Source organism: Myiozetetes cayanensis, unplaced genomic scaffold (assembly GCF_022539395.1).
Source record: "Myiozetetes cayanensis isolate MyiCay16 unplaced genomic scaffold, myiCay2020 scf7, whole genome shotgun sequence".
NCBI lineage: Eukaryota > Metazoa > Chordata > Aves > Passeriformes > Tyrannidae > Myiozetetes > Myiozetetes cayanensis.
In genome coordinates, this window is record NW_026087964.1 from 9,362,211 (window position 1) to 9,386,989 (window position 24,779).

The 24,779-nt window shown below is 37.6% G+C and overlaps 1 protein-coding gene across 4 annotated transcripts in view; it reads left to right on the forward strand.

Moving 5' to 3' along the window:
* The window catches only part of EVC2 (EvC ciliary complex subunit 2), a 70,869-nt gene extending 47,143 nt beyond the window's left edge, over positions 1 to 23,726 (forward strand). For 3 of the 4 annotated variants that reach the window (XM_050338586.1, XM_050338587.1, XM_050338589.1), the window contains exons 15-22: positions 493 to 693; positions 2,172 to 2,294; positions 10,193 to 10,420; positions 12,590 to 12,798; positions 14,226 to 14,313; positions 20,779 to 20,972; positions 21,713 to 21,814; positions 22,294 to 23,726. In XM_050338586.1, the coding sequence (XP_050194543.1) occupies positions 493 to 693; positions 2,172 to 2,294; positions 10,193 to 10,420; positions 12,590 to 12,798; positions 14,226 to 14,313; positions 20,779 to 20,972; positions 21,713 to 21,814; positions 22,294 to 22,567 (1,419 nt within the window). In that variant the 3' untranslated portion in view covers positions 22,568 to 23,726. The remainder of the gene's footprint in view (positions 1 to 492; positions 694 to 2,171; positions 2,295 to 10,192; positions 10,421 to 12,589; positions 12,799 to 14,225; positions 14,314 to 20,778; positions 20,973 to 21,712; positions 21,815 to 22,293) is intronic. The other variant, XM_050338590.1, reaches the window with a different exon arrangement.
* Positions 23,727 to 24,779: the final 1,053 nt, after the last annotated feature.

A 24,779-nucleotide genomic window follows, 5' to 3' on the forward strand; every position in this document is an offset into this window, starting at 1 on the left:
AGAGCCTTTTTACAAATAACAACTGGAACCCTTGTGACTTGGTGATGGGATGGATGACATATGTGTTTATAATAAGGAAAAACTTTTTTATTTTATTTTTTTTCTCAGGGAGACTTTATGGGGAGCTTCTGTCTTTATTTCAGCCAAAGTTCAGGCATTATATTGTCTGAAGGGGTGGAAGGATTCTATGCATAAGAAATGTGCTAAAAATACTAATTTATTTTTTAAATATTCAAAAACTGTTTTCCCTTGAAAATGAAGTTTTGCAGTCGAGGAGGTTCTGTATGCAGAATTTAAAGTATCCCCAAGGATAGTTTGAACATGCTGAGCAGCTCAGTGCTATGTGTGGAATCACTAACTGCTATGTGAAATGGAAAAAAAAAGGATGATCACTGCCATGTAAAGTATTTGTGTGCGTGTCTCTTGCATTTCATGCAGTATTGCCTATATCACTGAACAGCAGATGGCTCTTGTTTTTTTTTTAACAGGCAGCTTCTAAGTTTACCCCTCTCACTATCGGAGGAGGAATTGCTTAGAATGAGGCAAGAGCTGCACTGTGGCTTCTCTCAGGTGGACAGCAGCTTGGCTTGGCCCAAGATAAGAACAAGAACCTTACTTCAGACTTTTGAGATGGAGCAGAGGGACACAGAAATGCTGAAAGTCGATCAGAATTTAGCAATGACCAATAAACAGGTGGGAATGATGTGGGATCATTGTGGGGATTTGCAAAGCGTTCATGGGTGGACCTGTGAGTTGTTGGCATTGGCTGTAGATAACAGGTCCCTAACTTCGTAGATGTGACAGCAGTGCACAATTTTCCGTGTCTGCATGGATCAGTGGAACTCAAAAAGAGTGGAACTCTTGTTTGGGCAGGAGTTACGTCCTCCAACTTTCTCAAGAAGAAGGCACAGTTATAAAGAGGCAGTTGGGTGGCATAAAAAAGGGACAGTGTCTCTGAGGAGAGTCCACTGAAATGTAAAAGATTTGAGTGGTGCTAAGCCTGACTCTGCATATTAGAGACAAGCTGGGTCCTTGACAGCCCAGACTGATATTTCAGTGGCATCCTCTACGCATTACTTGATTAGGCACTAAATCAAGGAAAGATTTTAGGAGTTTCTGAAAGGCAATGTTCTACATTGTCTTGTCTATTTACAAAGGTAATGTTCCTGAATTAGCTGGTCTTTCTTGGCAAGAATTTAGGTATGTTTTCTGTTTCTTCTTTCCAAAAGAGTTGAGTGTATCCAGGGAGTTTGGTTTTTTCCACATCTAGATGTGTAAAAGATAAGGCATACTCACTCAAAGTTAGAGAAATATTCCCAGCAAGGAGTCTGTCTGCCTATCAAATCTAGCACTTTTTAAAAGAACTCTGTGAGGGATGTTTAGTTCCTTTAGTAAAATGTAAAAGCTGTGGAATCATAAATGATTTTCAGTTCTTTTAAAGTAAGGGGAAAGAAAGTGTTTCCTGTATGAATTGTATCAGATATGATCTTAAAAAGGAGGACTTGCCCTTGCTTGGTTCAGTTATGTTTTCTAAACATGTAAACTACTTTGTGTTAATTATACTAGGAATTAGCCTAGTTCAAAACCTTAATGATTTCTGAAGTGCTAAAGGAGGGAAATGACTTTGCGAAGCCTTATAGTTGAACAGATGTTATCATTTCCCCAAGAGTACATATACTTAGTTGGTATTCTTGTAAAGAAACATAAAGGTCAAGAATAATTTGATTACATGGAACGGTGCCTCTTAATATTATCACGGTTCATTTGTGATTCATAGACTGTGTGTTGAAAACAATGTAGTTCTTAAATTAATATTCTTTGTTCATTTTTAACTGTGCTGGGAAGACAACGTATCAGTCAAAATCTTCTCTTATTATCACTGCTAAAGCTTTTTTAAAATCAAATTTATATGCTACCAGTTTTCATACAAAGGATGAATATATAATTCTACTTGAAAGTAATTTAAAAAAAATTCCCAACGTTGTCTGAATGTCCAAAATGAATGTCTGAATGAATAGGCAGTACCTTCATTTCAGAAATACTTTGAAAGTCATCTTTGTCAAGTGTTTCATTAATTGGTGGATGTGCCAATAATAGCAAGTAATAATCTTAATGTTAGCATCCTCATATATCTCTTACAAATAAAGCATTTTGTGCTTATCTTCTTACAGCAGCATTCTAAAATGGGAAAAACAGGATCCAGGAATAGAAATAAGTTAGATATTCTGAAGAAATCTTTACAGGATAAAATTTTAATTTATGAAGACTTGGTGAAAGATGAAAATTTGAATAAGGTAAGTACAAACCTTTTCTGGACTGAAGTAAAAACCTAGATCTTTAGTAATTAAAGAATGAACGTTTTCTATCACTGTGAATAAGAACCAGATAAAAAAGGCATAAGTTCTAGCGGCATGATGCATCTCCCTGCTTTCGTCTGAGTTTATCAAGATGTTGTATTTCAAGCTTAATAGCTTTTGCTTTGTTTTAATTTTTGCATCTTAGTTACAGAACTGATTTCTCATCTCGCCCTGTTTTCTCACAATGGTTCTGGGGCTTGGTGTATGCAAGATTGCAAGACTCCCCTGGATCCTGTGGTTTTCTTAGTAAGGCTTTCAAAACAGGGGTGGTACTTCACTGCATACTTCAGCTGAGCAACACTGAGTTCTTGGATGTCTGCTAATGCTGCTGAAAACCCAGAACTGGATTTTTAGATCCAAAAACTTTTGGGGTAGGGACTGAATTCATTTGTACAGAGCTAATTGGAAGGAAGTCTTGGTTCTGGTGGGTACCTTTTAAAGACTCACAGCCCCAGTCTGAAATTAATTCTTAAAAAATGAGTGGGCTGATGCTAAAATGGGGTTTTGGGAGGCTTTTTCCTTCTCTAACAGAAGATGTTCCATGAGGTCTTATTTGTGTTATTTAACCTTTCTCCCCTTCTCTTTCCCACATCTAAAATATGGGTAATACTAGTTTTGTATATCAGAGGGACATTGCAATGATAATTATGTTAGACATAGGTGGTGCACAGCTGTAAGGACTGTGCAGAACAAGAGATGTCATTAGTAGTTAAAATTGGAGATAAAAAATAGTTTCACAAGTGATTGCAATATCAATTTGAGTAACAATTTGAACAAAGATCTGTTTTTATACATCTTTCCTATGCTTTTCATAACTATATCCTGAGAAATGCAAAATACTGACTCAACATGTTAATTCAGAAATAATTTCACTTTTATTTGAGAGCAACACATCCTTAGTATTGGTTACAGAAGATAAAAGCAAATGTTTAGCTTGTCCAGCACCCAGTCTTTCAAAGTGAAAGCAGGTGGTTGGGCAAGAATGCAACAAGTGGGCAAGTGTGTTCTAGCACTCTTTGGTAGTTTAATAACTGTGGTTCAAGAACGCCCTAATTCTTTAATGGAGGCATTTAAACTTTTGACTTCAATACCTAATACCCTGATTTCCGAAATTTAGGGGTTTTTAGGTACTGTTACTTGAAAGTACAACAGATAATGGGCTAAGCTCTTGTGTTAAAAAAAAGTGCTGAATACTTCTTTGGCATGAATATTACCTTGCATTTTTATTAGAATCTTGTTTTAAAATTGGAAAGTTAGCTTCTCTAAGCCTTGTTGTTTCAGTTTTATATGCACCATCTGGTACACATGTTATTGTTCTAAATGTGTGGCTGCACATTAGTTATGAAAAGCAAATCCTTTGTGCTTTTACCAATAAGGAAGCTAAACTATCATTAAAGAAAGGCATTAGTTCACCCATTATCATGAGAACACAGAAGTACTGCAGTAAACCTTAGCTTGATCACAGAGGTAGAGTTCCTTTCTTTTGGCTGTTGCAATCTGTTACCTTATTCCTCATTTAGAATCTTCCACTTCTACATTTTGCCCTAATATGAGCACTTTTATTATCTCACTCAAAACTGCCCACCTGAAGTTGCAGGGCCAGTTCAAGGCAGGGAAAAAGGATGATGGAGTAATACAACTCTGCTGTGTTTCTTCACTGTCAGAATTCACACAGTGTAATGGATTCTGTCTCTCTACAGGATGGCTGTGAAATGGTTCCCAGCTAATGCTTATTAAAACAGCAGCAGAACGTGCCTTGTAATATTGTAAAATAGGCATGACAGAGAAGGACAATATAGATGGGAGACAGGGAGCTGGGAGGCCATGGCAAGAAGTTAGAAGCCTAATCTTGGAGTATCGTTGACCTCACTGTGAAAATCTCCAGGAGCAGACTGTCTACTTCTGTATTTCATAGATGTTTTGAGCTGTCTTGTGTTTGAGGAAGTAGCTGTTCCTTCTGAAATAGCAGTTACCTATCTCAGAAGAAACACTGGGGCCAAAATACTGACATTCTTTAGCCTATTTTCCCTGCTGGGCTGAAAAAATAAGCCCAATTGATAATACTTGTGTCAGAAATGTCTATAGGGTTGCAGGTAATCAACTAGATATTCAGATTTTTTTTTTGTTGTTGTAATCTTTAGGACTGAGGCAACACTAGTTAGCAGTTAGGCTGAGCTAAATAAGGAATTTAGAGGCCAGTGCTTTCAAGCAGTGGACTAATCATGGTGCATTTACAGCATTGGCAATTTGGAATCAGGAGCAATATTCAGACCTACAGGAGTGGGTTTGTCATAACCAAGGTAGTTTGACACTAATAATATGTCAAATAGTAAAAAATCAAAGTCTTGAGTTCGGTATAATACAAAGCTTCAAATCTGGCCAGGGACTATTAGTTCCTAATTTAGTTTGTAATCAATATTTGATCCAATTTCTACTGAAATCGCCTTCTGTGTCACACTGAATTCAGGTCTACTTGCAAGCTTTGGATTTCACAAATGTGTTTCTGTTTTCAGAGCTGTGACTTCAGAGCTGACAAGAGGCAGAAAGAAACTCTTGTGGCTAAGGGGTAGATACTAGTACCAGTTGAGTAATGCAGCATTTTGTTTGTTTAAGAGCAGTTAATTTACTATATAATGTTGAATAGATGCTGAATGATAATGCTGAATATCATTCCCATAGAATCATAGAATAGTTTGGGTTGGAAGGGACTTTCAAAGGCCGTCTAGTCCAACCCCTCTGCAATTAGCAGAGACATCTTCCACTAGACCAGCTTGCTCAGAGCCCTGTCCAGCCTGACCTTGGATATTTCCAGGGATGGGGCATCTACTACCTCCCTGGACAACATGTGCCAGTGTTTCATCTCTTTCATTGTAAAATATTGTAACATATTTAATATTAATTTAATTATTATTAAGTTACTATACATATTAATAATATGTTAATGCTTGTAAAATTTTTCTAATTATTGTAAAATATTTCTTCCTTATCTTTGGTCTAAGCCTACCCTTTTCAGTGTAAAACAATTACTATTGCAACAGGTCCCACTAAAAATTTCATCCCCATCTTTCCCCCTTAAATAATGAAAGGTTACAGTAAGGTGTCCTCTGAGCCTTCTCTTCTCTAGGCTGAACAACCTCAGCTCTTTCATCCTTTGGGTGTTCCATCCCTTGTATTTTGGACATGCTTGATGTAAGGCTTCATACTTAGTAACATGCAAATACTATCTATTTTTGCAGTTTGTACCATAAATCTTAGGATTCATGGAATATACTGAACATACCATATAGACCTTCTGTTATTTGATAAAAGTGTGAGTGTTTCTGTCATCAGTGGCATCTCTTCTGCCTTTGAATTCAGCTGCAATTAAAATATACATTCCTGTGTCTCCTTATAAGTGAACTTGAGTTGTCAAACTGCATTTCCATCATTATTCATTTTAATGGGTTCAAACTTTAGTGTAAGGTGATAACTCATTTACTCATTCATCTATTCATTATTCATTCATCTATCTCCAGATTTCATATATGTGTAATTCATTTTAATTCCTTGTGTCTGAAACTGAGCCTCCTGTGAAGAAAGAAGCAAACTGTAAATTCAGTTGTGTGCACACACCTGTCAAAACATTACCGTGTCATTTTTTTAATCTATGTTTTTAAAGCTTTATAGCACATCCTGTTTCTAAAGCACAAAGGCAGCCTTCAGATATTACTTAATAATTTTGTGGCATATAAAACAAGTCATACCTCAAGCATTTATTTTCTCTTTTCTTGAGATATTGTAAAATTGTGTGTATTCTGGCAGGCAGTACTTTAGACATGTAAATAAAAGCTGTAAGGAAAGGTTGATTCCTCAGTGTGTGTGTGTTGTCATGACTCATTCATGCTAGTAGTGTTGTAATAATTTCTTTTAGTTAAGAAGTTGTTCTAATGCATTGAATAGGGAACATAACATATACTCTAACGTGTTAGTCCTTTTGAAAATGGACCTACTTACTCCTAATCAGGTAAGCCTACTTGATTATTTTTTTCCCATTCCTTATATAGATGCTATTATAATGAAAATAATAATATAAATTATTAGTCTCTTGCAGCATAAATTTTGGTTGTTCTCATCCATCATTTTCCAACTTTTAAATAAACTCAAAACTCAGTGTTGTCCAAGTTTTGAAAGGTGACTTGTGGCATTAGTTGTCCAGCCTGGTTCATTTCTAATGTATATTGCTCCTTAAAGTGATTACTGCTGTAGCAATGCATCTCCCTCAACACTTTGCTAGACAGCAGCTGTTGGCAGTGAAGCATTAAGTGGCTGGCTGAGTCGGATATAAATTCCTTGCCTTTCTTTAGAATCTTTTTCTTCTGGTATTTGTTAACATGTCTGTTTAACTGTTAAGGACACACTTCCATTCCATCCCCTCTTTAAGAATCACCTAATAGTGCAACAGCTTTCACCACTGAAACAAGGGATGAGGGCAAGTCAATGGAAACTTCACAACTGAGACTTTAAAATTGGACAGTCGGACAATATAGCTCTGAAAATTGCTGATTGTTTTAGTAACATTGTCTTGTGTCACAGTGATCAGTAGTGTAACAGTTACTTCAGTGTGCCTTTCAGAACAAAAGCTTGAGTCTTACTTGAGAAATTAGTCTTGTGCACAGGCTTTTGAAGAAAGATGTTGGGGATTTTTTATTTAATTATTATTATTTTTCTTTTAAATATATGCCTTGTCACTAAAGTATGGAATAGCCTTGCTTCTAGGCCTTAGTCTTATGTCACTGGCTCATAAGAATATTGTGAAATAACACTTTGAATTTTAAAAATAAATTTTCTTTGACAAAATAAATAAACCAAAACAAACCAACAAACTCTCCCAAAAAACTGAGTCAGGGTGGCATTTGCTCTCTTGTGCAATCTGTATCAAAGTTGTGACTTGCAGGAGGTTCTGTGGAACTTTTTTGTCTTTGATTTCCAATCGGAGGTGCTGGAGTGCAGTGTACCCCTTTCAATACCTGTCAACTGTTGGGCTGTGAGCTTAACTGGGAGATGCTAAAGTTACTTGCTTTTCAGTACAAAGTACTCTACGGAAAACAAAAGGCTTCAAATTCACTTTAATAGGTTTCTTGCAAAGGATGTAGAGATACATGTATAAAACTATTGTTATTATTGATCTTTTTCTTAGTAAAAATGAAAACATAGAAATAGGCAATAGGTCTGAATCCATCCTAAGGTAAATGTCATCTGCTTTTTTTAACATATACTGGAAGGCAGCTCAGCTTTTTTATTTTTTGTAAACACCCAATTTTGACTATCTCTTTTGCTTTTCAGTGTAAATATCTGCCTCCTGTGTTCCAAAATAACAACTTAGGTTTTAGCATCTTGGTTACCTTAATGCCAGTATGATCCCTTGAGTTCACTTCTCCCTCAAACTCAAATATCCATATGTTTATTTCTAACCCATATGCTTACTTATTATTTAGTGTCACACACCTGCATTATTCCAGATTGATTTGTTAGATTAACAGTAATGTTGAGAGACAGTGTCTGTCTTTAAGATGGACATTTGTTAAAAGTATCAAGAAAATTAATCTTGCTTGTACTTTGTATCCTTAGGATGATTGCTTAGTCTTGATTTGTTATTGACTTAATTCAAATTAGTAGGAAATATTTCCTGAAGGTATCCTCTATCACTTGCATTCAAGGATGTTCCAGGTGATGCAGTCAAGACTTTGGAGAATATCACATGAGCAGGAGAATATCACAAGCATATTTGGTTCCAAATCACATTTTAAATTTACCTCCATCTACCGGATAATAGAATTTCTATGATGTACAATCACTCTTAGCAGGTCTCTTCTCAGTAAAATTTCCAGAGATGGCATCATGTTACATATTTATCAACTTTGGTATCTAAAAACTTGATGGAATTATCCTTAAAGTTTCCTTTAAAGCTAATCATAGCGTCAATAATATATAATTGTGATTAACATGAATAGGAAGCTAATAAGGTTTTTAATATCTTTAGAGCCTACAATTTCTATTTGTGCAAGGATATTCTGAGGGGCAAAATCAGGTCTTGTGCCAATGGGACGTCATACAGTGTCTAAGGACTACTACTGTTGACCTTTCTGTGTTATAGTCCACACCTGCAGGGAACTTGGTTTTTATTATTTTATAGACTGTTAAAAAGGGGAAGATTAAGACTGCATGTACAAAGGTGTACCATAGGACGCCTACCATGCTAAGGTGCTAACCATGTAGGTATCTCAGTTAAATAGCAATGTTCATCTCTGCCTGTTCTTTAAAGAGAGAGGCCAGACTTGATGGGCTCTTTCTGTGCTTTGCTTCATTGTAGATCCAGCGTGTAGGGCAGCAGTTGGTATCAACCCAAGTAGTGGAGTTGAAGCTCTAATAGCTGCATGTGCTTTCTCTTTTTGTGTTTTCTCTCTCTTACAATCCAACTTTTGTTGAGTAACACAAGGAGAGAGAATAAAACCAAATTGGTAATTGTTTATTGTCTGATACCGAAGTATTAGATATGCAGTGTAGCCATCAGTGTCTAACCTAGACATACACCTTACACATCAGTGGAAACCCGTTTTTCAGAATACAAAACCTGCTGAGGAGTACCTTTTCTTTTTCTTTGACTGTTTAGAGAGCTTAGTGTGGCAAACTCAGATGGAAGCATCTAAAGAGTAATTGCAGCTGGCTCCTACCCACACTGTCCCGCAGAATAATGGTCACAGTGCAGTGTCATTGGCTGTCAGTGTCAGGGGTATAGTGTGGAGAGCTCATCAATCACACTGTATTTGATTGTCTGCTTGCATGTGCTGGGCTGGAATAGTTTCTGTGGATGTCCCATTACATGTGTGGCAGCAACATAATAATAATAATAATGGCCAGTCTTCGCGAGCGAAGATCCGGGGAAGGTCTTTCCACCTTCCAGCCTGCGCATTGGATTTTTTTAGGTGAGACACAGTGTGCGCGGAACTGAGCCCACCCTTTAATCCTAAGGTTCATCTGCCGGGGCCAAGCGAGCTTGGACGGTGGCAGCGAGGTCCTTAGGACGTAGGTGGGTTGCCTTTAAGGGCTAACGAGCCCCACCTGCCCGGGAGTGGCCCTGACCGGGAATCGAACCCGGGTCTCCGCGGTGACAGCGCGGCGCCTTTACCCCCTAGACCACCAGGGGCTCCATTTACCCCCTAGACCACCAGGGGCTCCATAGGCAGCAACATAGGTACTGACTTAAATCACTTTAATTTAATCCTGTTTGTTGATTCAATCTGGTTTTAATGTGATTTGAAATCTATTACCAGTACACTTTTGATTTAGGGTTTAACTTTGTTTTATATTAGGGGATTTTTGGTTATTTGCTCAAAGAGTAGTAAGTTGGATATCATTGGTCAGCGTTAACTGACACTTGCCAATTTGGAACTAAATACAGTCTTTCTATAAGTTTCATATTTTTTCTAAACAGAAGAATGTATTTTACCCTCCTATTTAATCAATAGTACATGTTTATTTGTATTTTTAGTTTTGCCTTTTATTATAATAAAAATTATATGGACCCACTGCTTTGGGTTAGTATTTAATATTAAAATTCTGACCATCCAAAAACAAAGCCTGATCTCTTTACAGTATTTGACCTTACTATTTTTTTTAATTGATCACAATAATAGCTTGGAATTGAATGTTAAAAGCACTTCTTCAAACATTATAACAGCATTGATTTCTTTACTGCTTTAATCCTGTTTGTTAATTACAGAGTAGTAAAACCATAAGTGTGCATGTAAGGTTTTCTGTTAATCTCTCTCTCTTTTGTGTTTTGGTATTTTTTTTAGATTAAGAATGAGTTGCAACTTGAAAAAGAGCGTCACCTGCGTGATCTGGAAAATAAACTTGGAGAGTATATTGCTTCTTTAGCCTTTCAAAAGACTGTTAAAAAGTCCAAAATGCTGGAGCTTTATACTGCTATCATAAATGTGCAAGCTTTGCTCTTTGAACAACTGAGCACATCAAAAACCCTGTCAAAATTGGAATGTGTTCAAATTTTAGAAGCACATAATCCTGTAAGTAATGTAGTTGTTAAAAGAAAAAAAATCCCATAAGGAAAAACAACTATTACAGTATCTTATTTTGATTTTGATTTAACTGCTGTTTTGCAGCTTTTCGTGGCCCAGCCTTTAATTTCTGTGATGATGTGTACTTTCTTACCTTCAGTAAAAGACAGAAAGAGAAGGAAAGTCTTAGAACCAGGGAAGATTGTGGATTATTATTATTTATTTTTATTATAATTGTGTACAGTCAGAGGGAGTAGTGTTTTGGTGGCTAATTAATATTTTATTGATTGCAAGGAAGACAGCTGAGAAGTGATTGTGAGTCATGATTGGTATAGTAGGTTGTTGTGACTGTGTTACAAAATTGTTCATGTTTAAGTGCTCTCCATACATAAAATCCATAACCACATGCTTCAATCATCAAATTTTTGGAGCTTATATATACAGCCTTCTACCTGTCTATCTCCATCTAAGCACACTCATGTAGTTTAAATAGTGGAAACTTTGGAAAGACCTCTTCCCTTCACCATATTTATTACATACTTGATATGTGCCAGTTTTCTAATCCTTTTTTAATACTTCAGTGCTCTGTATTCATAAGGACTTTTTTTTTTCTACATCTGCTATTTGAAACCATCCAAGTGAGGCTTGGGAGAGCATTGGAGTAGAACAAACAAAATGGATTTTGAAGAGAAAAACCTCTTTGCTAGAGGACATCATTAGACAGCTATTGCTGTGAAAATTCCTGGTTAAATTTTAATGTGGTCATCTCCACAGATTTTCTCATAGAGTGGCAGTCAGAATGCTTATATGCCTCCAGTTTTGCTTAAATTTGTATCAGATCTGTGGGATGCAGTGAAAGTTGTATGTAGATGGAATATTTTTACCTTTTATGCAGTAAGTGTGTAAGTCAGAGATGTTGCTTTTAGCTTCTCTGTCCTTGAACAGGGGAAGAAAAAGGATTAAAGGAGGGGCAGAAGAGAGGCCTAGAGCAGCTAATGCTAGATTCTTTATCCAATGGGCAAGAACTGAGCTAAGCCCTAATTTATTTTTTTTCAGTGGTGTGGGGGGAATGATGGTATTTTAGACAATTGTTTACAGTCCCTCTTAGGCTTGGTTTACAGGGACTGTTTCCTGGTGATCAAACCACTCTCTCTTGCTATGTCATTGTCCACCTCCTTGGTCCCACTAACTAGCAAATTTAATCACCTGTTGCTTTAAAACAAATATATCAGATGACACAGGATTCCCTAATGGTGATGACATCAGTGATAGTTTTTGCCCATCAGTGAAACAAACATATGTGAATTGGCTTCATCCCCTTACAGAAAACAGGGTTGGTGTTAGGAGAGTGGGTTTAAGCACCAGTGTCAGGTCTTGGGAGCAGACACTTACTTAGAGACAGGGTGCTCCAGTGAATCTGTAGTGTTAATACAGCTGATGAGGCAGAGGAATAGATTCAGCAATTTTCTCCAAGATACAGGTTCGGAAGTGGGGCACTGAGATAGAAGTTGGTGTACAGGTGAGACAACGGTGAGGTGAGGTGAGACAACAGTGACATTGGAAAACAGGAATATGAAACCTTTCTTTGAATGTCTAGTTTGACTCTTTGACCAGAGAGAGATCTTTGGCAGGAGGGATCCAGTCCAGTCCATTTTAACCCTTTGATTTTCAGAGCACTGTATTTTAACACAACCTAACCTTAACACAATAAATGTGAATTACTGTCTTTTAAGTTCAAATCTCTTTGATATTAGCTGTTAATTTGGTATAACTGAAACTAGTCAGTCTGAATTTTTCAAGCTGTTTCAGTGGTTTTGTGCAGTTTATAGATAAATTCTATCAGTGCCATTCCCTAGTTTGTATCTCAGCCATGATGGTGCTATACTTTCTAGATGTCCTCTATAGCAGAAGGTTTCAGAGGGCATTGACTTTTAACACCATGAAAAATGAGCCGTATTTTTCATCATTGTTCTGATATTCATAATGTGCCAGTCATGTTTACTGAAGCTGTGCAGTGAATTGGAAAGTGTAATGACTGCAAGTGGCTGGGTAAAATGAGAAATGAATAAAGTAATACCAGAAAATCTGATACCATCATCTTTTTTTCTTCACTTCAAATGAAATTGTTCTTTCAAGCTAAATTATAACTTTTTATCATCATGCCTTTTCAACCTCTAGGAGATTGAAGAACTTGACAGGAAGCTGGAGTATGAGATGTTGCATAAGGACTCAGCGCAACAGCATCTAATGAGTAGGCAGAGGTGGATTCTGGATGGTTTGGGACTTTCAAGTGAAGCTGTGGAAACAAATGCAGAAAGACACATGACAGTTTTGCTAAGACAGGCCATGAATAAGTGTAGGCAATTTATAAATCTGTACCAGCAAAGGTAAGTTCTTTGGTCTCAGGTTTTACTGTGTTGCTGCAGTCCTTATAGACCATAAAATATCATGGAGAAACAGCAGGCTAAATGTTCTGCTGTGCTGGGGAGGGACTCTAAGTTTGAACACTGCTGCCTTGTGCTGTGGCCCAGGGCATAACTGAGGAGTCTTAGGAATACTGAAATAAGAAACGTGGAATAATAATAACTTAGTAACATATAGATTATGCTGTGTTGCATGGCAATCACCATTTCTTTACAGGCATAGTGGAAAAATAATGATGCTCCTTAGCAGCAAGGAGGTAAAGAATTTTAATTCAGTTGCTTTTTTTCCCAAGGAGATAGGTAGGGACTTGTGGGAAACCTGATCTGCTGGGGTCAGAGGGAGAAGCTGAGACAATTTAAATTGAATTTCGATCTCCATTGTCACAATGTAGACTGAATTCCTTGTCACACAATTATTTTTGATGGGATATATAAGCTGCTCTTCAGTGATATGCTCAATTTCACTTTTCCCTGGCCAGTTTTTAAGTAAAGATATCAGTGGCAAATAAAATGCTTCTTGGGAGATATATAGAAATATCTGTCTTGTCATGAAGATTACCTAAGAAAGATGGATGATAATGTGCAAAACTGCAGCCTGTTGTATTACATTCATTAGGGTTACAGGAAGTAGAGATGATATTTTCATGCATATATATTAAAAGTATCCATGCATAAGTATTAAAAGCCTACCACGTTTCAAGCTTCACATAAGATCCTCAAAGGATTACATTAGAAAAGAGTGTTTTCCATGAAACAATTGATATATTAAAGGTGGCTATGATAGTAGTAAGTCTGTTTTAACTCTGAAAAGGCTGAAGCTCTACTCAGTGTACATTAAGAACTTTCCTGTTGCAGAAGTAAAGAGTCACTAGAAGAGCAGATAGATCTCTGCATTAGTACCCACAAGCCAGTAACCTATCAGTGAAGCCTTCAGAGAAACTGCAGTTAGTTTTTACCTGAAAACTTAAGGGAAGAAACAAGTTTTGTACTTTTGTAATGTACAGATTTGTATATGTTGGCATCATGATTTGGTCTAGAAACAAAAAGAATTAGTAGTGAGGAGGTTAACTGTTTAAAGTTTAAACTTTCCATAAAGTTTGGTGATGAAACTTAAAGAAGAGGATGGGGGCACGTTGAATCAAATCACTTTGAAGCAGTTCCAGATTTGAATTGCGTACCAGAGCATAGCCTTACATTCTGCTCTGATGTTTGCTTGGTGGCTCAGGGAAGAAGGGGGTAGAAGTTGGTGTATTTTATGAGTTATGCTGCTCACACAGCTTGGCTGGCAGAGAGATATGCTTCCTGAAAGGATGGCTTTCAGATATTGTTTCCTATAATACAGTCATTGCACCTGGGAAGATTTCAATGTTAACTCTTGTCTTTCACTTCAGCTTGAGAGATGAGCAATGGAATTGCGTGGTGCTTGAAAATCTCCTGGAAAATATAGAAATGGATGCATTTTTGGCAATTTATAGTCAGGTAAGCGTGAAATTGAACAAAGCTTCCAAGTTTAAATTACAGCTGTATCTGGAAATCAGCTTTTCTTCTTTTTTGGGAACTATTACAGATGTATTTGGAGTTACAATCTGCTAGTAGTTGCTGCCAGTTTGCAGCCTGTATTGTCAGTCACTTCAGTTAATTCTGACCTACTTTCAGCCATTTGATATTTACTGAGTTGTACTTCTATTTGTTCCTTTACGAATGCTTTCTGGGGGCTGTCCTGTTGCATTTCATTCTGCGGAGAACTGAAGTGCCTGATTTTCTGGTTGACAGACAGATTTACAGTCTGATTTTCATGTAATTATACTAGGATTTTGTTTAGATTTTAATTAGTGTTAGGAGTGATTTGCATTGATTATGTTTCAAAATTAAACGATAAAAGGACTGCTAGTTAAATTTTTAAGTATCATTACTTGTACTTGTTTTCAAAAAGAGCATCTCATCTTCAGGTAATTTACTGTCTGTTGCTGCTTGTCAGTCCTACAAAAGGCCTTAACAATGAATCACTTGATTGACCCTAATCAGGCCTTGGTTGACATGTGTTTTCATCAGAAAAGAGGCTCGGTGGTACAGCTTTTTGTATCCAAGTATCTTGCCTCCCAGGGATGAATGTGGTCACAGTCCCCTGTATCAAAAGCTGGGAGCTTCAGAGACCAGCATGTCAAGGAAGGAGCACTTTAAGGATCTCTCAGCTTTTCCCATGTCTTTGTTTCTGCTCAGTTTTCTGAATTCTTTATTCTCTCCTGAGTTGGATGTCTATTTGAGGTCAGGTGTTCTCATGAAGAATTGGAGTGAAACTACTGTATATTATATCTGTGTTAGGAGATCTACCTGGAAGGTAGCACGTTTTCAGATCCTTACTCTGATTTGGGTAAAGAATTTACATCAAAATCTCCTAACACTCCCAGGAGCATGATAATAATTTCACTCTCTACCTCTTGTGGGGACACTCAGACTCCACTCAGAGCAGAGTCTTTCTGTGAGCCTTGCTGGAAAAGGCTTAACTCTGCATACCAGTCAGTCTGATGGCATAGGTGTTGTCCTGGAATGGAATATCTTGCTTTCTTCTAATTAATTAAATCAGGCAAAGTGGGAATTGGTACTTCATCTTAGCACTTTTCCATCCAAAACCTCTTTTGGTATATCTAGCAGAGTGTAACATTTGAAGGTGAGGAGGTCATGACCAGTATTGCCACCCTACCACTTTTAAAGCCAAGCCATGTTTACCCTAAGAGTTTACTGGTGGTTTTTTACTGTTACTTTCCTCTTTGATTTCCTGCTGATCTTCCTGTTGCAATTGTTTTTTTCCAATCAGTTTACTACCCTGTTGGCCTTGACATTTGGTATATTGTAAGCAGATGTGGCTGTCAGGAGCTGCTGAATTCTGTCCCAGCCTTCAGTTCCTTCTCACTGTTTTCTGCCATGGCCTTCTGCACATAGAGCTTCTGATGTTTTATTGGGATTTTACAGAAATAGCATCCTGCTGACACTGCTAAAAATTCTGCTGCAGGCTTTTTTGGGGTGCTTATGATGTAAATATTCACATTATAGTGATTTTTAATCTGGTTATTTCTTTATAACTTTAAACTTTGTATGTTGTGGAATGGTGGTGTGGGCAGAGTCAGTTTTTCAGAGATGTATTAAATGAGGCTTTATTTGCCCATTTGAAGTTGCTCAGGATTTCAGGTTTTGTTGTTTGTTTGTTTTTTGGTTTGGGATTTTTTTAATAAAATGGGTAGGGAGTTAACACGTTTTGAAAGGTCATTTAGGCTGCACTGATTTTTCACTGTACTACTAAGACTTAAGTCCTCAGTCTTGGTGGGCCAAGTCTTCTAAATTCTTTTTATACTCTTGGGAGCTTTCAGGTTTCCTTTCAGGTAGTTATAGAGAGCAACAAGGTCCCCCCAGAGCCTTCTTTTATTCTATCTGAACAACTCCAGCTTCCCCAGCCTCTCCTCATAAGGCTTATGTTCCATTCCCTTCACCAGCTCCATTGCCCTTCTTTGGACTCTCTCCAGCACCTCAGTGTCTTTCTTCTCATGAGGGAGACAAAAAGCATTCAAGGTCCTTTTCTGCTGGGCATCTTTCCAGACCCTTCCCCCAGGCTGTAGCACTGCCTGGGGTTGTTGTGACCCAAGGGCAGGGCCTGGCTCTTGGCCTTGTTGAACCTCATACAATTGGTCTCAGCCCATCGATCCAGCCTGTCCAGACCCCTCTGCAGAGCCTTCCTGCCCTCCAGCAGATCAACACTCCCACCCAACTTGGTGTCATCTGCGAACTGACAGAGGGTGCACTCAGTCCCCTTGTCCAGATCATTGATAAAGATATTAAACAGGAGTGGCCCCAGTACTGAGCCCTGGGGGACACCCCTTGTGACCAGCCACCAGCTGGATTTACCTCCATTCACCACCACTCTCTGGCCTGGACATACAAGCAGTTTTTACCCAGCAAACAGTGCACCTGTCCAAGCCATGAGCAGCCAGTTTCTCCAGGAGAATGCTGTGGGAAGTGATGTCAAAGGCTTTACTGAGGTCCAGGGAGACACATCCACAGCCTTTCCCTAATCCACTAAGTGGGTCCCTTGGTCGCAGGACCTGCCTTTCATAAATCCATGTTGGCTCAGGCCTGATCCCCTGGTTGTCCTGCAAGTGCTGTGTGATGTCACTCAAGATGATCTGTTCCATGACCTTCCCCAGCACTGAGGTCAGGCTGATAGGTCTGGTGTTCTCCCGATCCTCCCTCCAGCCCTTCTGGGCTGATGAGTGTCACATTTGGTGACCTCCAGTCAACTGGGACCCCTCCAGTTATCCAGGACTGCTGGTAAATGATGGAATATACTTCAGTGAGCACTTGTGGCAGTTCTCTCAATCCCCTTGGTTGGATCTTATCTGGCCCCATAGATTTGTGGGTGTCTTAAGTGGCACAGCAGGTCATTGATCATTTCCCCTTGGATTATAATTTGCCTTCCCACCACACTTTTTAAGTTTCTTTGATGCAGATATATTGTGAAAGATCTTCTCAACAACATGGCATGTATTCTGCAAATTGAGAGTTTTAAATCATTATTTTGCAGATTATATATGGATGCAAACAGAATATGTCATAATTTTCACAGTACCCAGTCATATTCACACATAGCAGGTGAACAATGACCCTTAGTAACTATAGGTCTTGACAGGTTGAAGGTAGAGATTTAAAAGTGTTGCTGTCACCTCACTGCACTTGAAAAACTGGATGCACTGCTCAGTGTATAGTGGGGTACTATGCTTTATGTTTTGTTAATAAGATTCCCTGAAGAAATAATTTATTTGTGTAAATACGCATTAAATATACCATTGGGGGGGGATTGTGTTTATATTTATTAATATAAAGTGTAGCCCAGAGATATCCTGCGTCATACTGTATTGAAATTCCATAAAACCCATACGTTTGTCCTGCAGATATATAAAACAAAATTTCTGTTCTCAGCAAGTATAATAGTATAATAACTCCAACTGTAATTCCAAACCTGACTACTCTTAATTCCACTGTAAAGAAATAAATCCCTAGTAGAATATTAATTTATTAAGGCTCACAGTGTAACACATTCCTAATTTTGTATGTACTTATCCTGTGAGCTGATACTGGAAATCAATTTTTAAATCTTTTTACCCCCTGTTTTCTTGCCATTTAAAGAACACATTACACTGGCAATTATTAGGAAACTATCTTTCTTTAAAGAGGATTTTCCACTTTAGACTAGTGGAAAAGAGAACTGTGAACAGAGCCCTCTCTGAAAAAAACAGGGAAGTTTTACTTTTGTGCATTTCATGTTTCAGCTTACATCCATATCAAGGCAGATCTAGGTCGATAAGATATTTGCTTGAATGAAAGTGAGTTCAGGATCATAAGCCTCTGGCTGAGATGTTACTTTTGAATAAGCTCATAGCTATAGCCCCAGGTACACTGGTTGCATTTTAGATACAACAGATGATGCAGGCAGACTGTCATGTGGAAACAGCACGGGAAGCTTGAAACACAGCATGGTTCAAGTTTATTGATTCTTGCATTAGTTGTTTAATTACACATTGCTCAGTCCAAATACCTAAAAGCAAATTTGCTGTTTGTAAACTACAATTCATTCCTGGGTTTGTTTTGTCTGAATTCAGAGAATACAGATGAGTCTGTTGGTGGCACAAGTAGCACTTGTATCCATTTGATATTACAAAAAAGTGAGTTCCTGATCTCTATGGTATTTTACATGAAGAATCAAACTCATCCCACATCAGTGAGTCTGACTAGTGTGACCATTTCTGTGTTTGGATGCACATTCAGTTCCCATTTCTGCAAGCTGATTTGGGTAACTGGGAGCATCTGAAAGTGCTGCTCAGTGCTGGTGCACGTTCAGACACCAGCTCTCCCTTTGCTGTATGGTGGGCACCTGTGCCACTTTTGGGATTGTTGACAGCGTTGTGGCACCTTGCAGAATTGCTTAGTTGTTAATTCTGCTGTGTTAGAAAAGTATCAAGAGTTGCCTCTCAGTCTGAATCACACTTGGTGCAGAAAGGTAAGGGTCAGAGAAAAGAGGAAACTGGTAAGAGGAAAAGAGTACTAAAGCCATGATGCTTCAATCATCCATGTATAAATTACTGAGTTAAAGATCCTGAGACCATATCGCCAAAAGGGCAGAATAGGTCACAGAGATCTGTCATGTTTATTTGCACTTATTGTTGTTTTTTGTAAGTTTCTAGAAGAACAGTTTTTAAAGACCAAAAGTACAACACACTCTGTAAACAACTATAGAAGTTAGACTTAGGTGTCAGTAAGTGCTCTTATTTACATTTCTCTCCAGAGAAGAATCAAATAATTTCTTCCTTTGATTAGTCTTAGCAGACATGTCTTTGGTGTCCAACTTTGGTGCATGTTTAGGCTGAAAATAGTGGACATTTTAAGAACTGCACCAATTTACTTATCTCTCATCAGTCTTAGGATTTTGTCTTGTTAATTCTGTAATCTCAGTGGTTTCCATGGAAAACCTGTAACAGCACTGAAGAGATCAAGAAATTTTGGGAAGTGGTTAGTTTTCCTACCTTTTGGAGAGGAGTTCTCTGCTTGGAGAATGAATATGGGAAAAGGAGGTTTATTGATTTCTTTATTTTGTATGGCCATCTAAATGTTGGTTAACACTGCCTAGTTGGTGATTCTTTATTCCTTTCAAAGAAAAAGGTTCACTTAATACGGGGATCTTGTGGGTGCATTCACTCCTCTGAAAACTTGTCATGCAAAAAAGAGGAAGCGTTTATACATTTGCTGTGATATTTTGTATCCACTGTGGACAAAGAAACCAGCTGTCTCCCTGTATGTGAGACCTTGTGGGTTTTCTGTGTGACACAGGCTTTGTAGTCATCCCTCTACTAATGCTTATGGGAGGGTCTGCAGAGCGGAGATGACTCTGCTGTCGGGAGTCATCTTGAGTGTTTGGCACATCTTACCCAACTTCAGCTACCTGAGATATGTATATGGTTTGAATAGACAACAGCAGCGTTTTTTCTGTCATTCTTTGAAACATTTAACTTGCTTTAATTTGCTCTACTCTTTTCTTTCCATGTAGTTCTCAATATATTGTAGATTTTTCATATTTGATACACATGAGAGATCTGCAGAAACAGCCCAGGGGACACATTATTTTTGACAACAGAGCAGAAAATAGCAATGGGATTTTGGTGCTTGGAGGAGGGCAGGAAATGGGACTGGTTGAGTGTCTAGGGAACAAATGAATTTGAACTTGGTCTATTTGAACAGTGTATGAATGAATATGCATTACTACTGATCTTTGGGCCAAAACGGAGGACATTTGGAAAGAGAAAAACACCACCAAAACCAAACCAGATGTTTCCTTTACCTCTTAACAAATGTTACAAGCTGTTCTCTGAGCTTATCACAGAATCCAGTGTTGAGAGAAGCTGAACAATGAAGTGATCAACCATAACAACATGTAAATGTTGTCATTAAGTTTTAGAGACTATTTTCCCCTCCTAATTTTACAGACCAAGGAATGCCATATTGCTTCCTCGTTATCTTGAAAGGATTTCTTTATAATAGTAGAATCAATAAATTACTAAGCCTTAGATGTTCAACTATGGTTGCACTGTGATTTTTCAGACTGGGGAGCATTGAGTTCATGCCTTAAGCAAATATGGCAAAATCAACTAGTTATTTAACATTTACATTGCCTATATCCCAAATGAAATGGAAAACCACGATATACATGGGTCAGATACATGTGGGGAGAAACAGTGAACACGGCACTGTGACCACTTAACACCAAAACTGTCACTACTAAAATGATTTTCAGTAATATTTTTTGTTTCTATAATCAATAGTTACTTAATGATAGTAATTAAAGTTGGATAAAATTTATTTTCAATGCTAAATTTATCTGTCTTTTACTCATTAATCCTCCAGGAGCTCCGTCTGGCAGGTTATTTAGCTAAACTGACGAGGGTGCCAATGGGGATGTTGCACAGGGTCCTGAACTGGTTGCTGCCCTCCAGCTCACAAAGTGAGGTTCTTTCTGTCCTCGATTCCATCAGTAAATATTCAGATGGTGTTGTTGATAGTGACAGTAATGCAGATGAGTCTGGCAGCTGTAAGAAAAGGTAAGTGTGATGCTTTCTGGTAGACCATTGCAAGACAAGATTACTGCTTTACATGTACTTGTATTTGCTGGACAAGGAGATTGACAGCAATAGAGGAAATCACAGGTGCCTAAGTTTTCTTTTGAAGTATTTTGTGGGGTAAAAGTACTTTTGAAACTGCTGCCTTATTTTGTGAAATATTTTAAATATAATAAATTGATTGATAAAAAGTTAATAAATATTACAGGTTCATTAATTAAACAGTTTTAGATAGATTTATAGATTTGTTCTGATCATTTTCTTTCTGTTGACTGAATTAGAATTTGTTAAAATATTTTCCATCCACTTTTTGTATTTATAATACTCAAACCAATTTTTAGGTGTCTGTAGCTCCTAAAGATATAAAGGAGGTCCTGCTTTCTAGCAGTGGAAGTTTCAACCTTGTGGATGTCTGTCCCTCTGTAGTTCATTACTGAAGGCCCAAGTGGTCACTTTTTCCCTTTAGTCAGAGAGACTGAGCCCTCTAGTTGGCAGATTGTGGGTTGTCAAGGAGCAGATAAGGGTCCTTGGGACCACACCCTGAGGTGTGATCTTAGCTGATTTAAATGACGTGGCAGGACAGCAAAACTGCTTGAACATTCTTACTGACTGTATCTGTGGTATTACTGTCATGGGTTTGGAAGCTAAAGTCAGAAAGCGGAGAAAAGTGTGTATATTTTGAAATTTGCTGCTGGAAATCTTTTTCTCTCCTTCTCCTTCAGGAAGAACCAAGAGCTGTGGCAAGCATGGGAGAAAAAAGTAAGGCAAGATCTGATAAACAGAAGTTTAGAGAAGATCCCTTCTCTAAAAAAGAGGAAAGACAGGTAAGGAGAAACTGGAAGAAACATATATGAGCTGTTTGGTTTACAGTTTATTTAATTTCCAAAGAGTCTTCTTACAACTGTAAGAAATCAGGAAGTAAGTTCATAAATATGCATTTTCTAACACTTTTCTGCTGTTTGGTGCTTGTGTTTCCTACAACATGTTTACCCAAGCAAGTATAGTAAATACCTAAAAAGATTTTTCTGTACATATCCATAAAATTCTCACATTTTTCACATACATTTCTCATCTTCCCTATGTTTATTTATTATTAGGTTACTTTTCCTTTTGCAGTTTTTTATCTCATAAAATGATATGTAAATTATTAGGGATTGCAATGAAAATTACAATTCTCTGTGTTGAAATGTGATTTTCTTTAGCTTCCAAAGTCACCACTTCTATGTCAGGATATGATATGGGAATTTATGCTTTTTTTGCCCTGGTTCTAATTTGTCAATTCAATTTTCTTTCCTTAATGTAGCTTGATAAAGAAGAAGCAATGTGCTCTCTTGGAAAAAGCAGCATTCATTCATCTTGGATGTTCACCTACACATCCTCCTATGGAACAGTCTGATCCACCTGTTTCTGTGAACGCTGCAACTAATGAAGCCATAGAGTTGTTAGAGACAGGGGAGAAGATATTTTTGTTTCGTGAGCCAAGTGATCCAGTACCTGCTTTGCATAATTCTCCAAGGAAAAAGAAAAAGAACTTTCTTAATTCTAAAAAGGCTGCTCGTGCAAACGTGGACTTATGAGGGCAACTTCCATTTTACGTATCAATTAGGAAAAAGGCAGTTATTTAAAATTCAGTAAAATAATGAGGAAGAATGAAGTGTGTGGTTCAAATAACATATGTTGTTTTAATCTGATTTGTCTGACATTGTAAATAGCTGTAATTTTAGAATGGCACAGTTAGTGATGTGCATTGTGCATTTTTTAATTCTTGTCAGCATTTGATGCACTAGATAAAATATGGGTGTTTTATGATGCACATTCCAGCAGGCAGGATTCAGTGATCCTTCAGTACATTTTGGTTATTTTTGCACTGATTTTACTGTAGCTGTATTTTCATAATTTATATAGAAAGGTTATTTATTATATAACATAGGTACTGATTTACTACTCTTGTATTTATATACTTTTGTAATAAGCTGCAGTATAGCAGATGACATGAAGAGATTAAGTGGATGAACCACAAGTCCTCTGTTCTCTGATATTATGTTATTCTAGCTAATCTGCTGTTTAATACTGTGTTCTTAATAGGCTTTGAATGTTACTTTTGCAGTCTCTGTTCTACACTGATATGTGGTAGTCCAGATTTTCAGCATTTACTTATGTACTTAGCCTTATATCCTGGAGTAACTTCAGCTTTTCACTGTTGTTTCTAAACTTCAGTTGAACTGTGAATGTGGCTACAGTTCAAAACTGTGTTAAATATTTACATCCTGCTGCAGTCTTTTCCTTGGTGCACCAGGATCACCACATTTCCTCAGCAGAGTAGGGAAAAATGTAAATGGGCATGTAATGCCTTCAAAAGCTTTTATGATTGCAATGCTGCCAATTGTCACAATTCTAGGTGGGTATTTTTGAAGTTCTTATTCCTGAATTTCTCTAAATTGATGAGAATATCTTTTTACGTTTCAAATTTTTAAACTTTTTTTGGTTGAATGAAAGAAGCCTGTAAGTATAAACCCTGAAAAGAAGAATAGGAAAGTGCTAATTAAAAGAACCACGTATATTTGTTAATATTTCATGATATTCAAGCTTGTTTTGATTTTTTTTTAAATTGTGTTTGAATGCTATGCCCTGAGGGTACTGTGAGTATATATTCTGTAATTTTTTGTGTACAGATCTTCTGTGTCTTTGTATTAATAGGATACCATGTCATTTTAAAAATTAAAATGTTACAAAGTTTATGTGTCTGCAGTTGACATCTATTCCAAGTGGAAAAAAACAGGGTTTTTTTCCCCACTTCTCTGATAAGTTTAAATATTCATCTCACAGTAAACAACAATTAGTGTTTCCTATCACTATTAGCATTAGAAAATGAATGCAGTAATTAGACTGATAAGTCTAATTATTTTTTGATTGCATTCTTCAGTCTTTTCATAGAAGTCTTTGCTGTCACAGAAGGAGGAGTCTACCAAGGTTGTGGGAGTTCAGTTGGTATGTTTTAATGTGTCCAGTGTACCATCCCCAAGGCATGGCTAGGTAAAAAGTAGGGTCTGTGCTGCCTTGGAGGCAGATCAGAGCTGTATAGGAGGAGCCTCAGGTGTTTCAGAAAGAGGTTTGGTCCTATGCAAGAAAAAAACATACGGAAAACCTGGGCTGTGCTCATGGCTGCAAGGAGCACTTGAAAGCTGAAGTACCTTCTCTTGAATGTGAGTCTCTTCCAGAAGTTCTTTGCCAGCCCAGGCTCTACACTGTTGTAACATAAAAGGGAAATGACTACTTGTCACAGATAAGACATTGCAGCCAATAGCTTTAATCAGTTACAATAATACAATGCAACATCTGAATATTGATTGCAGTATCAATTTATTATCCTTAATTATGTATCCTTAATACATCCTCAATGTATTATCCTTAATAGAGTCTGTATGTGTAATACTAGAAAACTGATTTGTAACTCTCTCACGCCTCCTCACAAATTTGAAGCAGCTCAGTGATTGTAACTATTCTAGCAGGCAGAGTCATGCTGTGCTATGAGTCACTTTTATATCGTTCAATACATATTCAAAGTAACATCCAGATCCTAACCTGTCCTGTGCCTTGTGAAAGAAGTGCTACCTAGGATATAGCCACTTGAGTGAAGAGTTTACTTAGTTCAGCTTTGAGTTACTGAGAGGATATGGGAGGGCCAGCTGTTTTGTGTGCAGTTTTTTGTGTGTGCCATAGGTATTAGCATCCTTATTTCACAGTTGAAGTCCTCCAAGGAATATGTGTACTGGACAAGCCATTCCAATT